The 14108-nt window shown below is 44.6% G+C and overlaps 1 protein-coding gene across 2 annotated transcripts in view; it reads right to left on the reverse strand.

The window, feature by feature from the left end:
* Nucleotides 1-13809, reverse strand: part of aopep (aminopeptidase O (putative)) — a 59890-nt gene extending 46081 nt beyond the window's left edge. For both annotated transcript variants that reach the window (XM_080838784.1, XM_080838785.1), the window contains exons 1-5: nucleotides 12712-13809; nucleotides 12440-12606; nucleotides 12167-12299; nucleotides 11293-11619; nucleotides 117-306 (exon numbers count right to left, since the gene is read on the reverse strand). In XM_080838784.1, coding sequence (XP_080694910.1) covers nucleotides 117-306; nucleotides 11293-11619; nucleotides 12167-12299; nucleotides 12440-12606; nucleotides 12712-13463 — 1569 coding nt within the window. In that variant the 5' untranslated portion in view covers nucleotides 13464-13809. The remainder of the gene's footprint in view (nucleotides 1-116; nucleotides 307-11292; nucleotides 11620-12166; nucleotides 12300-12439; nucleotides 12607-12711) is intronic.
* Nucleotides 13810-14108: the final 299 nt, after the last annotated feature.

A 14108-nucleotide genomic window follows, 5' to 3' on the forward strand; every position in this document is an offset into this window, starting at 1 on the left:
ATGTACAGGTACTTTTTGTAATCCAGAAAATGAAAATGACTTTGGAAGGGGTGTGTGGTGAACCCTTTCTGGCAGCTCAATCCCCCCGCCCCCCCGCACACTGAGAGAAAGGTTACCTGTTGCACCTTAGCCCACAGCACATCCTCCAGGTAGGTGGCGAAGCCCTCGCTGATCCACTCCTCGGACCAGTCCTGCGCCCCGATGACCAGGCCGAACCAGGAGTGAGCGATCTCGTGGCACAGGCGAGCCCCGCACAGGTGCCTTGGGCCCGCAAGCACACTCTGGGACAGGAACGCTATGTGTGGGCTGGAAGACATCAGATAACATCAAATAACAGATACTGGCTAAACAAGATGCCCGCACACCGAGAGAGCAGTGTGACCCCATGTTCTAAGGTGATGTTGAACTGCGTCCTTAAATGTGACGTGTTAATGGAATATGCAAACAGTCCAATGGAATATCTTGTGAAGTGGGTTGGAAAAACTACACTGCACACAATTCAGTCACAAGTGCATGACAAGATAATCCATCATGTTGAAGACAGAATACAAGACAATGTTTTGACTGCACTTATGTAATGATGGATAGGAAAGTTACTGATGGCTAGACTGTGTGTGTGTGTGTGTGTGTGTGTGTGTGAAATTAGGCCACGTGAGACAACTGGCGGAGTCGCACCCTTTGTGGTGAATTCCTTCAGCATGTGCTAACACCATTAAATAAGCAGCCCCAGCTCTTCAATCGCACGATAGCCCTGTCTGCAACCTTCCCCCTGGCTGCTTGGAACGAATGACACCCAAGGCTAATGGCAGACAGTTAGTTGGCCCCTGAAAAATGTCTGTGCTGCTCAAAGGATGGCAGAACATTCCGGAACATCTGTAATATTACAGAGTACATTACTTAACATTACCTCACCGATGAAAGCATCTTTTGGGTCTGATCCTGGGGAACAGCTGACCACCGAGCTGCTCTGGCCCTGTTCTGGCCCTGTTCGAACCGGATTTGGATTCAGACATGGGCCAGAAGCATTCTCGAGTGTTCTAGGGAGCAAACTGCTTTGCAAAGCACGAGGGGAAAAACCACAGGCGCGCGGTGTGGAGCACCTTAGCTGACCTTTCACCGAGTGTCCCTGTATGCCGTCACTCTAATCGTAGGCCCAGATAACAGCCAGTAAAGGGGAGGAAAACCAACACCCACTGCCTTTGTGTCCACACAAGCCCTGTAATACCTCAATGTCTAGCAAGTGTGAAATCTACTTACGCACTTCCAATTGATAAGATGTTTCACCCCATGTGTACTGTGTGTGATGAATGCAGGCAAGAAGTTACAGGGATTATCTTTCTCTGTATCGCTAAAGGTATAATCACTTAATGCGAATGCACTCAGTCAAGAAAAAACTAAAGTGTCTGGGACACACCTAAAAACCTGTTAAGGTATCTATGGTATGGGACTCAGGAAAAGTGGAAAGTTACAGAGTACACAGAGTACACAGTGATCATTATCGGGAACACAAGTAACACAAAAGAACTGAAATAAAATGCATAACATGGCCGATACATCATCATTAAGACTTTTTCATGTGGTACATTTACCTGGATACATTAACTCACACGTCTTTCCCCATATTCAATGTGGCTGTAACTTATTGGCATCATGCACCAAAGGGACCTGATGGTGTTATTCCACCAGGCACATGGTGTGGGAATACTGAGTGAGTCATACAATACCACTAGTGTTGTTGAGGGTTAACACTTGACAGAGGCCACGGAGTACCAAGAAGGCGGCAGAGAGTAGGTGTGCCGTGTGGAGAGTACAGTAGCAGGCCACAGAGGACCCATATGAAACACTGACATTATCAACAGTGCTGACTCTGCGCATTGGTCATTTGTCCTTCGACATGATATGAAAGAAGATTATCAGATCAAATGATACTTCTAAAACAGGCTAAATTGGCAGTCATGGGGGGCACTGTGGCGCAGCAGTAGCCCCGACCATATACAGGTTTAAACGCCCACGGGGACACTGGTTCGAATCCAACCCGCTGTCATTTCCCGATCCCACTCCCCACCTCTTCTCTCCATCTTATTTTCTGTCAAAACCATCACTGTCCAATCGATTAAAGGCAAAAGGCCCCCCTAAAAATAATTAAGTAAGGGATAATGTATTGTCCGGAGGTCATTCTACAAAAATAATTCCCGACGGGGCGAACAACACCCCGACGCGCAGCGGAGGGTGTTGTTTTGTACCGAAGGGAATTATTTTTGTAGAATGACCGACGGACAATACATTATCCCGCTTATTATACGGGTGCTTGCCAAAAACGATAGAAGACATTCCTCCAACATATCTCTTTTTAATGATTTAGGTGCCGTTTCATGTGTCCCGTTTAGAAATAAATAGTTCTTCAAGCAAATAGAACTTTGAAGTTTCAGGTGTTGCATAGCAACCCATTACTTGCTGAATTCAAATTACTCTCTACTGTTGCGTTAAAATGACTGGACTTCTGGCGGAATGATATGAAAGATGTGAATTAGAAGTACAAAACCCGTTGCCAATGACAGCGGTGATTATCTTTCGCAGAGGTCTGTTAGCAGGAATTAATGTATGGGTATGACGTAGGGATGGCCCATTCAAATCAACGGTACTTTTTGGAACATTCTGAAGAGCCGTATAATAAATAAACATATTTGGCATTCATCTAGAAGGTTAGTTTTGATTGCTTCTCCCATAATTTTCAAAGACTTTTCCAGGTAGGTTTCACAGTAGAGAATGGGGACTTCAGTACAACATTTCAGTGCAACACCAGTATGTTCTTCATTGATCTGGATGTCAGCATGATTCCGGATCCATCTGCCTCATGATGGATGATGGTGGCTCCATAATTGTATCACCTTTCTCCTCCTTTCTGTCCCCCCCCCCCCCCCCCCCCCCACACACACACACACACACACACACACACACACCACCCTAATCTGATTGATGGGCAACTGTAATGAGCAAACAACGAGCATGAACTAAAGCTAATTTAATATTTAAATTTAATTCATGCACAACAGACTTTGCTCGTTACTCTTTGCCCGACAATTAAATTAGGGCTCACACACACCAACTGACTTTAGTAGCTCAGTGTCCAGTTCTCTCCCTCTCTTGTCTCTCTCTTAAACAAACACACACACACACACACACACACACACACACACACACACACACACACACACACACACACACACACCCCCTCACCTCACTTCAGTAGCTCAGTCTAGATCTCCCTTTCCTTAAAAAAAACACGACATTTTGACCCTAGTCTCATCCCGAGGTCAGATGAAGAATGCATCTGCTCAGTCTGTCAGGAGAAGTCAAGAGATGAGATATCTAAAGCCTCTAGAAAATGACTCATTCATTTCACTCCAACCAGGTGATTGTACAGGGTCAGAGATCACACATATGTGCAGAGAAAGTAAGGTGATTTTAAAAGGTCAGAGAATACACACATATACAATTACACACACACACACACACAAACACACACACACACACACAGGAGAGCGAGTGACTAAGAGGACACAACTCATCCAGCATCTAAAATTAGATATTTGGCAATTTCTGCCTGCTGAATAGGCTGCCCTTTGTAGTGTTGTGTTGTGTTCGCTCCAGACGCCCAGTGCTGAGAGTGCAGCCAGGGGGAAACGCCTGAAAATGTTCCTCTGTGGGAAGAGGAATCCATCAGATCCGTGACAAACCAAATCACCCCATCGCCGGCCAGCATGAACAAACGCGGCTTTCAGAGCTTGCGCGCTCAGCTGTCCAGACCGTGCCGCTGGTGCAGGCGTTCAGGGACCATGATGTAGCACTTACTCACCACACGGCCATCTTTTACATAGACATAACAACGCCATACCCAAATCCAAGCTGGAACACTCCAGAGAGTAAAACAGAAGTTGGGCTTGATTAAGCTCAGGGAGAAAGCAGGTATGGTGTGTGTGTGTGTGTGTGTGTGAAATATATAATGCATAAAGTGCCATGTGAACAGAAAACGGTGAAGAACACTGATGATATGCATCATGGCGTCCATGTATGAATATCTTCAGTGCATGGACGCACGGATAACTTAACTATTGGCCATAGGCAACACAGCCATAAGCAAAAGAAAACTAGATAAACTACACCATTTAACGGGCCAACGTGTTTGAAAAGCCTGAGGGAGTGAAAAGCTTAACGTCAAAGGTACACTCAGAATCCCCTTCAAAATCACTTATGCAGACACTGATTTATGACCCAACCTGAAAAAAGTGACACCCGACTTCACTGTCTGACGAGATGAAAATTAAAAAAATGGAGCTCTCACTCCCCGTCACAGCGGGTGTGGGTTGGGCACCAACCAAGGGGTGCAATAGCAGAAACTGTTAATCCAAAATGGTCAGAGTTTTGATCACTACGGAGGCTGTTTTTTTCCACTTAGGCCTTTGTTCAGGGGGGAGTGAGATCATGATCTCAAAACAACTGAATAGCTTCCACACATTTGCACATCTTTTCGTGTGAAATATAACCACACTTTTGAACGTCTCTGCTTAGACGCCATGCTGGCTGCGGTCTAAACAAAACAAAGCAGTGTGCGTGTGACGCATCGCACATGCGCAAACAACACCTACATCGATAGCGGAATTGTAAAGGACTTTGGCTAACGATTCCAAGAAATCGGTCCACTGGGAACCAGTTCTCGATTCCCATCCCTAGATGTATAACTAACAGGTGGCCAAAACCTTTGTGGTGGGATGGGTGGCACCTGAACCCAACTGGCTTGCTGGTGTTGCAGTAGGCAGTGTTGCGTCTGAATGCGTTTATTGAACAAAAGTTCATGAACTCGTTCATAATTTTGGTGAACTAAACGTACTGTATTACTGCCTGATGAATGATACTGTGAACACGTTCATTCTGGTGTCTGTTCACTCTTTTTAATTTCGTTCAATAAGGTTCCAGATTTCTAGAGACTTCCAGGCGAAAAACACACCGTTAACAGTTCTGTATCCAGGGTTTCCCAACCAGTCAATCGCTGCGTGTGCTTTCTTCTACTGTCTATGCCTGGCAAGTGTAAGAGCGCCGAAGTTGCGTGAAGGCCGAGAGTGGTATTGCAGACAGATAGAGATTTCAGTCTGGCAACGGCAGCCACCAGTGCCGCACGCGTCATCAAAACAAAAAGCAGCATGGAAGCGACAGCAAAATTATAGCTGGCAACATATTGGAAAAATAATTGAAGGAGTTCATTTTTTGGAGCTGTGAACTTAGTTCAAAATTTTGAACTATGAACTATAAACTGAACTAGTTCATTTTAAAATGTGTGAACTATGAACTGAACTAGTTCATGTAGAAAGTGAACTTTCCCAACACTGGCAGTAGGATCAGCACCTATTAGCCTGTTGGGCCAGAGCAGAGTGGGGAATGTGTGTCACTCATGCCAGGCACTGGATGGACTTTCAGTCACCCATGTCACAGTGGGACATCAGTTGACTTATTGTTGCAAATCACGACTATAAGAACCGTTTGAATGTTTACCACCCAGTAGTACCTGACATGGCCACATTAAACATGCTCTTCCGCATTCAGTTTGCTTAGACGTTTGTGTCCTCTATGGCGACAACTTCTTGACAACTTCCTCAATGACATAACCCTCACGTGTTTTCGTTCTTTTGTTATTCCAGGAGAGTTACCCGTCTCGGGTTTAGCGCACTGAAGACATTCTTGTTAGCAGTCACACAGCATGACAAGTCCAGGCACTACGATGGGCAGCAGCAACACGCAAACTAAGGGGTCATCCATTATGTGCAAGTGAAACTGAATAGTGGTTCATACGACCTACAGTAAGCCTATGAAACCAACAGAACACCCCCAGCTGTCATTTTTAAAGGCCACAAGAGCAGGAGAGAGATTAAAATAATATCTGTTTCCTTCGAAGAAAACCCCCAAAATGTTTTTTTTTTTTTGGTTGAGCCACTTAGGTTATTTTAGACCAAAGGGTAAACTTAAATAGACCCCTCCACCCCTTCCTCTTGTTCGTTCATTCTTTCTCTCTCTCTTTCTTTTCTTCCGCTGACTTCAAATATCTGGCATTCCTGGCCCGCTCCCGATCAGCCTTTAGACCTTTCCCTTAGCCGAGGCCCAGGAGGCCCCCGTGTTAAATGCCAGTCCATTTTAGGGCAGATCACATGGACAGAACATCAGAGCCTGAAAATAAATATCCAAGAAATAGACGCCGCGCCTTTCGGCCAGCGGAGGAGCTTAGCATCACTAGCAGAAGTCAAAGTCCAGCCTACATAGGACTTGATTGGTAATTAAGCAACATACGATACAGGTTTTCTCTATACAACCTGTAATTGTGTGTGTGTGTGTGTGTGTGTGTATATATATATACACATGAGATGTTTATAAGATGTATCAATCTTATTTATTTATATATATTTCTGTTATCACTTCAATTTACCCAAAAAAAATCTTTTTCTGTGCATTTTTCAGTTTTCCCCTCCTTCAACAGGACCCAGGGCTCTAACCCCTGTACTACTTCTTGACAAGTGATGGTAGATTCCACAAAGACAATGCTGACTGCTAAGTCCTCCCGTGCTGTGCAGGGAAACTGGTTAAACAGAGGCACTGACCCGAACGCTTCCCCTAGGGGAGGGTAACCTGTGTGACAGGACACACAAGGGAAGGAGAGGCCCTGCTAACAAGGCAGGAATGTGCTGTCATAACATTCAGGCCCAAAGGCCTCTCTCTCAGAGACTGTGTTTGAACTGAGAGAGAAGTGGTGCTGGTAGTGGACTTGCACTTGGGGGGTGAGAGATGGGGGCTGGACGGGGAGACATGAGGGAGAGAGATATGTGGGGAGAGAGATGGAGAGAGAGAGAGATATGTGTAATGGGGGAGAGAGAGAGGGAGGGAGGGAGTAGCGGGACCCAGCTGAGATAAACAACAAATAAATCATGTTCATAGACCTCAGCAATTTGAGACCGTGCAGAAGTGAAGAGGAAAAAACAAATCACTGCTGATTTTCAGGAAGAAAACACAGACAGCCGAGCCAAGATGATTAGCAGCTGTCCGTTTCCCTGCGTCCCGGGGATCCGAACGCCTAGGTGTTCTATCGCACTCCGCATGAGTTACTTGGCAAACACAGTAGGGAGAGAAAAGGAGGAAATCCTCTCAGGAGGGAAGGAGAGAGAGAGAGAGAGAGACACACACACACACACACACACACACACACACACACACACACACACACACACACACACACACACTGACACTTTCACAAACATACACACAAGATTTTTGTCTTTCGTCATTTAAATCCATATGTTGGATAATGTAGCCTGTCATATTCTTACGTTAAAACAATATTTTGCTCTGCCAATTATTGTTATGCCAATAAATCTCATGGAATTGAAGTAAGAGAGAGAGTGAGAGAGAGAAAGAGAAAGAGAAAGAGAGAGAGAGTAAGGGAGAAAAAGAGGGCTATTTAAATGGCGTTATCTCAGTCTCCATTTTGGCTCTGGCTGGTCCAGCGCGCATTCCAAACACTTCCCATCCATCTCCCCCCGTCCTGCTCAGCAGGCCTGAGACAGCCTCTCCTCTTCCCCTTATGGTCATTTAGAGCTCCAGTCACAGGCCCATCAAAGAGGGCACGTCACCCTCTGACTCAGATTCTGAGGCTGATGGAGAAACATTACCAGCCTTGCAAGAGGACAGACTGGGAAACACAGGCTGAAAAACAGGGGGGGGGGTTGATGTGAAAAATATTACATTAAGAGAGTCGACAAGAAAGACAGACAGACAGACAGACAGACAGACAGAACAAAAGAAAGAAAGATAAAATGGGATGCCAACTTTTATCAGGTGGACAGTCCTGAGTGTAATGATGTCAACTCAACATCCAGACTGAAGCCATCATAAAAAAAAAAGCCTTTTATCCTTCTGTAACGATTCATAATTTCATCAGTTGAGTGAAATTGACCAGATTAGATCAGAATGAGGAGTAATCTGTAACATGAAGCCATAGAAATATGCCATTTAAAAATGCATCAGAGCCCTTTATGAGCACCACACTAAGCAGCTCCAGTGCTAATGGGTGCGCCAGAACAGGCCACACTGAACTATTATCGGACATTATTTTCCCATGAATAATACATCTCCCAAGCCTGTGAGAAAGAATGAGAGTCTAAAAATGGCCTCCGAAATGGCACCAGCATTTTCATCAGGAGGGTAAAAACCACAGCCACTGATAGTCTCAGACAAATGTCTGCGCGCGTTGGTTCGCTCGTGTGAAGATCGAGGGGAGAGGACAGCGGCTACGCCGTCCTGGAATAGCAAGGTTCTCTCTCGCTCACTCGAAGGCACAAATTGACCGTCTACAAAGTGAAAGGAAATGCTGTGCCCTTCCTGTAAGTCTAAATTTGAGCCGCATGACGTGGGCAAGAGATGGAGATAGCGCCTGCACAAAAAAAAATCATAAACACAAAACCCACAACAGGGCCCGATTATGACCGTGCAAGATGGCTGAACAACATGTCTGCCCTATGCCTTATGAAACTTACCAGAATAGAATAACGGGAAAAGAAGAATGGGGAAAGTATGCCAACTTCCCTTAGGGCATGTCAAATACACTGCATGCATTACACTGCTGTTTCTCTCAAATAATCATGGAAGCTCCTGAGAGGGAATTCATCTTAATGCAGTAACGAACAACAGCAATGCCAAACTAGCATGCTCATATAACTAGAGATAAACTCAAACACTAAATCCCATCTCAAAACTGATTCTAATGAAATGCATAATTCAAAAAGAAGAAGTAAAGAAGTACAATGGCTCTTTCAAGTATGGGCTGCTGCACCGTGTTGAGTGCCATTGCTAAACATACATGGATCAAATCAGCCACTCGCTGCATTCAGCCTTGCCTTAGTTCAGCGTTTCTCAGAAAGAGACAGGTGGGGCGCGAATGGACGCCATGAACGGGAGATTTTCCCGTTGCAATGCCTTTCTTTATAGACAATAATGATCATACACCCCCGTCGCACTAAACAACCACACTCAAACAAAGAAATATTGTATTAATTTTCTTATTAAGTATTGTATTGTATTAATAATTAGCCTGTTTTTTTATTTACCTTTCCTGCTAGTCGCAGTCAGAGATTACAGGGAAGATTATTGTTTACTGCTCCAGGATCGAGTTCAACTTTACAGCATCATAACTTTGCTCCGGTGGCTACATCCGATCTATCCGTGTACATCACCGTTCTCTCTCTCTCTCTCTTTTGCTTGCTGTGTAAATTCAATTCAATTCAATTCAAAAGGCTTTATTGGCTTGACTGCATACAATACAACGTTGCCAAAGCATGTTAACATAAAATGCACAAACACAATTAACATAAATAAATAAAATACATTTAAAAAAAAGTTATAGATGGTAACAATGTGGTATATAAACATATAACAGGTTAATTATCAATTATTAAACATTAAATATTAGTTATGTGGGACATAACTCTCTCTCTCTCTCTCTCACCCTACCACACCCACCCTGTAGCCTTCGTGTTGCTTTATTATCCATTACAGGAGCCGTAGCACTATATATGATACTGTATTAACATTAGATGGGGAACTGGGATGAAAATGTGACCTGGAACCAAAGTACGAACCTTTTGATTGAAGCGGCGTATGAACAATGAAAAAAAACTTTCCCGGAGCATGAAACTGTAGTAGGCTAACATTGACTTTATGGATACATTTGTGACACGAAATACAAAGGTTTGCAATTCTGTACCAGTGGCGAAGCAACATACATTGATAACACAATTGCATAGTAGGCCCTTTTATTTTCTCTATTTCTTAACTGATCTTATTTTTTTATTGATTAAGATTTCGAACTTATAGTTATTTCAATAGATTTCACAATTTGAAGCTTGGCCTACCATTTTATTAGAGCGATGAGGGACAAGTGGGGCTTGAAAAGGCCCCCTTGTTCAAAGTGAGGAATGATAGAAAAAGTTTGAGAACCACTGCCTTAGTTGACTCCCGTATCCCCAGTGGCAGCTTCACTCCTCCCACCTCACAACCCCGACCGGCTGCCTGCAGCCCCCATCTCTCAATTGCCTCCAATCCCGCATCGTAAATGAAGCGCTATGATATAAAAGCAAGGCTTGGACCGGCTCCAGGAACCTGGGCCAGAATAGTTACCAATTTTCAGATTAAAATCACTCCCTGGCCTCTGAAGTCCTTCCAGCAGTTAATGGCTTTTGTTGCTGGGAATAATCCACACATCCTCTCCCACATCCTGGGGGATCGGCTCTCCAGACGCCACTCTTGCCCACCTCCCAAACCAATTGCAAACACACACACACACACACACACACACAGACTCAAATGTCCAAATGTTGTGAAAAAATGGCCTCTAAGATGGTGAGGACATACGTTTGACTGTAACACTGTAAGAGTTCTTCCATTATCTTGGCACGAGAGACACTGTTAAAAGGAAAACTGTAAATGCACGCAACTCTCCAATGATTCTGACTAGAGCTAATCATTTTGGATGGTCTAAAAACAATGGGTTGATACATATTTCAAATGTTTGCTTGATATATTTGCTTAAAAGTTTTAATTAAAAAAAAAAAACATGCCCCACAGATTGAAAATGACCCAGTGCATTGTTAAATTGAATATTATATTAAACCTAAGCAGTGAATGACAGCTTCTTGAAGATTTGATTGAACTGATCGTAGCCTCCTGTATTATGTTGCCATTTATGTATTGACATTTTGAGTGGACATTTCTCAATTGAAACGAACAAACCTTGCTGACCATGATCAATCAAACAATCAGTGACAAATCAAAAACAAACAAAACAATTCAATTCATGTTTTGACCTGCTAGCTGTCCCTTCAATGCAAAATACAAGACCATAGAACCAAAGTGTTAACTCTACATAGACGCTTACAGAAATTGAACCCCATCTAGGTTCTGAGTTAGTAAAGGAAAGCTACAGCATAGCTGTCAAAAAGACAGGTGACATTAATTATGCAGTGGCTTTGTGGAGCAAGAAATAGATTTGGTTTGTACTTAGACAGGAACCCAATAGAATGTTATCTTGGTGTAAACAAGTCCAAGAAAAACAGTTTCCTAAATTTAGACGACATGGCATTACAAATGACCCGAGTAAAAATAAGATTACAATGGGAAGAATTTAATCAGAACCGCAGCAGAGAAGGGCATTTTTAGGCCAGCTTGGAAAAAAAAAAAAAACCATACTTAAGGACTTACCTTGCCATTCCCAGACTGGAGAATCCTGAGGGAACGATTAAGACGTCAAGGTGTGAGAAAGGGTGGACACCCAGCACTGCATGGGCAGCAGCCAGACAGGCGGGCAGGAGAGGCAGCACCAGGGCCTCCACCTGCTGCAGGAGGCAGACAGGAGAGAAGACGCGGTGGGGAATTATGGCCTCGCGCCGGGCCAGGGACAGGGTGAAGCGACACGGGTAATCCACATGCAAGCACATGCCCTGGTCTGGGCCTTCAAGAGGGTCCTGAGACTTCTGGTCGGAACCATGACATGGCTTCTCCACGCTGCTACAGCCTGACTCTGGACAACTAAGGAAAGTGCACATTAATAGCATTGCATGCATGTGCAAACAGCATTTAGTATTCATGAAATATACTTCTTTTTGAAATGGACTTTTCAATTCCCACTCCACTGTTTCATTCTGATGTATGCTAATGCTAATGCTAATCCCACCTTTTTGAAGGTCTGGTTCTGGGCTGTGTGCTTGTGCACAGGTGCATGTTCTGACCAGCACAGGTGCATGTTCTGACCAGCACAGGTGCATGTTCTGACCAGCACAGGTGCATGTTCTGACCAGCACAGGTGCATGTTCTGACCAGCACAGGTGCATGTTCTGACCAGCACAGCCATTCTTCACTAAAGAGGATGACCTAAACTCTAAGACCTCTTATAACTTTGTAGTCCAGGTTATCTAAAATGACATTTACCCTATAGAAAGATTTTATGCGCTCTTTTAAAAGAGGATCATGACCTACCCAGACATCGGGACATAATTCAGTCATTGGTAGCTCTACCTACAGTAGCGCATTAAACAGCTAAGAAAGTATGAGGCAGAGAGAAACTGCAAATCCCTACCTGTTGTTTGACTCAGTGAAGCCTTGCACACCAGTGCTGGGTTTTACTTTGGCTTCGTGCCACTGTCCCACTGCCAAGGTAAAAGTGGAGGCAGGCATAGGCATGGTAACATAATAGGTCCAACGTGACAATCCTTGGAAAGAAGAATGAAGACTTTAAAAACCTTGACGACACTGACTTCTATTTACAGCCATAGCCAAATGAAAAAGACAGAGATACACTTCTAAGGGAACTTTAAAAAAAAAGATAAACTATTCATATAAACATTATTACCGGACTCCTCTTGGACAGGTGTCGCTTGGTTCTCCCCACTAAGCAGAACCGTGAATTCACTGGGGGCCATAACAGTGGCTTGCCATGTTGACATGGCAACAGGTGGTTCCTGGCATGGGAAGAGGGCCCTGTTGTTGATGGGAGAGCCCATGGTGTACACACAGCACCTAAGGTGTGAGCAGACCCACAGCAGCACATTGTAAGTAGCATTCCCTCGTTCTCTCAACTGACACACTCTAGTCCGAAGAGACTCACACACCATTCGCACTAACCTGCCATCCTGGGTCTTGGTCCACCTCATTGAGGCCCCCTGGGGTTGGGTTTCATACCAGATCCGGATAACGCGGGGGAAGTCACTAGGCGAGCCGACTCCTCTCTTCCTGAGCTGTAAGCTCCAGCTGTCCGTGTGGAAGCTGATGGGCAGTGCCCCCCTTAGGCAGGGGGCAGTACTGCACTGAAAGTACAAGTTGTGCTGCTCTTGCCAGCGAGCAGAGGACAGGGCCAGCAGTCTCTCTACCAGCGTGAACGAGAGTCGTCCTGCTTGAGGCTGCTCACAGTCATCCAAGAGGGCTCTCATGCCTGCCACAGAAGCCACATTAACTTCCTCTACCTTTGATACTGACAAGTTGCAGCAGTCGAACACTAAGGTGAAGTCGTTACACATACCCTCCTCCCATGAATACGTCTGATTTCCTCCAACCTGTTTTTCATCACAGTTCTCCACTGTGACTTCTGTTTGACTTACATCAGGTTCAATTGGGCAGAACTGATGTTGAGGTTCCTGTTTTGGTTGCTTTGGAGGTGGAGAGAGGGATGCACATGATCCAGTGGGCTCACAGTCAGGGGTCTTTGCATGCGCTTTGCCAGGCTCAAGGAAGAGAACAATGCTGCCACCAACGATCTTACGTTGAAAGTGAACAGCCAGGTCCAGCAAGTAGTGTCTTACCAGCATGTGATTAGTGTTGGCTCGAAGGGGCAGGTCATCTTTGTTGGGATCCAGGTCAGGGTTTTCAACAGACTGCATCTCTGCCCTAGTTTATTAAGTATCTTTATGTTTATTGTAAGGAGTGTAACCTGACTTGTGTAGCCTGTATGCTTGTTCCACAGAAATGATGCTATGCAATTATTTACCTACAAAAAAGGTGACTATAAATCAAACCAGGGCAGCGTAAAAACACAGGGCAATCATCGTGACGCTGACGAATATGCTGTTTGCTTCTCTAGTGTTCTTACAACGACATAGCCTACTTGTCAACTGCTATGGCAGAAAGCGTCAAATGCAGCCGTCTTATAAATAGAACTGAATACTTAAATGTACTATTTTATGCAGGCTATGGTAAACTGGTTGGTAAAAGACGTAGGCTGCAAAATGATTTCCCTCTGAACGAGAACTGAGCATTCAAGACTCCCAGTGAAAAGGCAGGTGTTCTTTGCAGTCGTTACATAACCCACACAAGCAGGTGAGCGACGTTTAAACTCATAAAAGAGATTTACAACCTGCTGCCGAAAAGCCTATGTGGAGTGCAAAATCACTCACTGTATCACGTACCCAACTGCTTAAAATAATGGACCTCCCCGAAATTAACAGTTTAACGCTCAGGTGTATAGCCTACCTGAAGTGTTCGCGCATCTACCCTATTGTGTAGCCATACGCAGATCTTGATGAGTT

Source organism: Sprattus sprattus (assembly GCF_963457725.1).
Source record: "Sprattus sprattus genome assembly, chromosome: 5".
In the NCBI taxonomy this organism is placed as follows: Eukaryota; Metazoa; Chordata; class Actinopteri; order Clupeiformes; family Clupeidae; genus Sprattus; species Sprattus sprattus.